This window comes from Penaeus monodon, chromosome 17 (assembly GCF_015228065.2).
Source record: "Penaeus monodon isolate SGIC_2016 chromosome 17, NSTDA_Pmon_1, whole genome shotgun sequence".
Classification (NCBI taxonomy): domain Eukaryota; kingdom Metazoa; phylum Arthropoda; class Malacostraca; order Decapoda; family Penaeidae; genus Penaeus; species Penaeus monodon.
Genome location: NC_051402.1, coordinates 33,266,107 through 33,268,606, shown reverse-complemented (window position 1 = coordinate 33,268,606; position 2,500 = coordinate 33,266,107). Strand labels below are relative to the sequence as shown.

General features: G+C 50.8%; 1 protein-coding gene across 1 annotated transcript in view; it reads right to left on the bottom strand.

Annotated features, from left to right (window-relative positions):
• Positions 1-668: 668 nt before the first annotated feature.
• Positions 669-2,500, bottom strand: part of LOC119583351 — a 12,430-nt gene continuing 10,598 nt past the window's right edge. Inside the window, exons 2-3 of the mRNA XM_037931824.1 lie at positions 1,699-1,817; positions 669-1,384 (exon numbers count right to left, since the gene is read on the bottom strand). Coding sequence (XP_037787752.1) covers positions 669-1,384; positions 1,699-1,817 — 835 coding nt within the window. The remainder of the gene's footprint in view (positions 1,385-1,698; positions 1,818-2,500) is intronic.

Below are 2,500 nucleotides of genomic sequence, written 5' to 3'. Positions count from 1 at the left end.
AAAGGGAATAGGAAAAGGCGAATAAATAAAGAACACAAAAAATGAGAGAGGGAGAGAGAGAGAGAGAGAAGAGAGAGAGAGAGAGAGAGAGAGAGAGAGAGAGAGAGAGAGAGAGAGAGAGAGAGAGAGAGAGAGAGAGAGAGAGAGAGAGAGAGAGAGAGAGAGAGAGAGAGCGAGGAAAACAAACAAAAGAGGAGAAGAATAAGAACGAGAACAGAAAGGAGGAGCAGAAGGGCAAGGAGAAAGGGAAAAAAGGTGAGGCAGAGGGCAAGGCAGTAATAAGATCCGACGCTCGTGTTAAGGTAAGAAGATAAGGGGAGGGTGAGGGGGGTGAGGGCGGGGAGCAGCTCTCCCCCTCCCCTCAATCCTTCCTCTCTTCCTTCCCTCCCCTCCTTCTCTCCCCCCCTCCCTCCTCTCCTCCTTCATTCCTCTCCTCCCCCTCCCCTCCTCCCTCTCCTTCCGTCCTCCCTCTCCTCTCCTTCCCTCCTCTCCCTCCTCCTCCTCCTCCTCCTCCTCCTCTTCCACGCTCTAACGCCATCATATCTCTCTATTTATGTTTCTCTTCCTTTCAGGCCGGGCCATTGTTGGTGTCCGCGCTCTGCCCAGGGTGCACTGCGAGTCCTTTGTGAGCGTGCACCATGATCCGGGCGAACCCTCCCCACCCCCCCTCACGCGGAGACACCTGGCTCTCGTGCCCCCGTCTGGCTCCGTCTCGAAGTGTCTGGCTCCGTCTTGAAGTGTCTGGCTCCGTCTCGAAGTGTCTGGCTCCGTCTTGAAGTGTCTGGCTCCGTCTCGAAGTGTCTGGCTACGTCTCGAAGTGTCTGGATCCGTCTTGAAGTGTCTGGCTCCGTCTCGAAGTGTCTGGCTCCGTCTCGAAGTGTCTGGCTCCGTCTCGAAGTGTCTGGCTCCGTCTCGAAGTGTCTGGCTCCGTCTTGAAGTGTCTGGCTCCGTCTCGAAGTGTCTGGATCCGTCTTGAAGTGTCTGGCTCCGTCTCGAAGTGTCTGGCTCCGTCTCGAAGTGTCTGGCTCCGTCTCGAAGTGTCTGGCTCCGTCTCGAAGTGTCTGGTTCCGTCTCGAAGTGTCTGGCTCCGTCTCGAAGTGTCTGGCTCCGTCTCGAAGTGTCTGGCTCCGTCTTGAAGTGTCTGGTCCGTCTTGAAGTGTCTGGCTCTGTCTCGAAGTGCCTGGCTCTGTTTCGAAGTGTCTGGCTCCGTCTCGAAGTGTCTGGCTCCGTCTTGAAGTGTCTGGCTCCGTCTTGAAGTGTCTGGCTCCGTCTTGAAGTGTCTGGCTCCGTCTTGAAGTGTCTGGCTCCGTCTTGAAGTGTCTGGCTCCGTCTTGAAGTGTCTGGCTCCGTCTTGAAGTGTCTGGCTCCGTCTGAAAGTGCCTGGCTTTGATACAAAATGTAAAAGATTAAAAGATTTCTCTAGAAGTGTATGGTGTTGTCTAAAAATGTCTGGCTCTTTCTGTAAGTGCCTGACTCTATTTACAAGTGTCTTACTCTATCTATGAGTGCCCGGCTATATCTACAAGTGCTTGGCGCTGTGTACAAGTATCTGGCTCTACCGTTGCAGTTGCTTGGCTCTATCTGCGAGCGCCCCGACTGCTCATACTCTCTTTCCCTTCACTAGCCTGCTCTTTCTAGTACTCGCACGCTCTAAATGGCTCTGTCTGCTTATGTATATCAGGGATTGGTAGATCTGACATGCCTTATCCTGCAAGTGTCCAGCTTTCCGTGAGGGTCTGGATTTTTCTGGTTGACTCTGGTTGGCTCTCTTTGCGTCGTCCTGGCCCGTCGGCGCTTTCGTCAAGGGGTTGGGCAGTCTTTGTCATGAATGCTCCGGAGTACTTGTGTGATTCGGGTCGACGTCAAACGCATACACACGGAAACGCGCATACATAGACTCTAACGCACAGATGCGGACGCACACACACACACAGACACATTCACTCACACACACAGACATACAGACACACACACACACACACACACACACACACACACACACACTCATCCACACACACACAAAAAAAAAAAAAAAAAAAAAAGAATAGCTTATTGTAATTGAAGTTCAGTATAGTGACGGTTAAAGAGTTACAACATTTTCAGCCTTAAAATGTTGACTGAAAGAACATTAAAACATTAATAATAATAATAATAATAATAATAATAATAATAACAATGATGATGATAATGATAATAAAAAGAAAGAGAGGGAGAGAGAGAGAGAGAGAGAGAGAGAGAGAGAGAGAGAGAGAGAGAGACAGACAGACAGACAGAAGAGAGGGAGAGAGAGAGAGAGAGAGAGAGAGAGAGAGAGAGAGAGAGAGAGAGAGAGAGAGAGAGAGAGAGAGAGAGAGAAGAGAGAGAGAGAGAGAGAGAGGGAGGGAGGGAGATAGCGAGAGAGGTAGAGAGAAACAGAGAGAGAGAGAGAGAGAGAGAGAGAGGAGAGAGAGAGAGAGAGAGAGAGAGAGAGAGAGAGAGAGAGAGAGAGAGACGAGAGAGG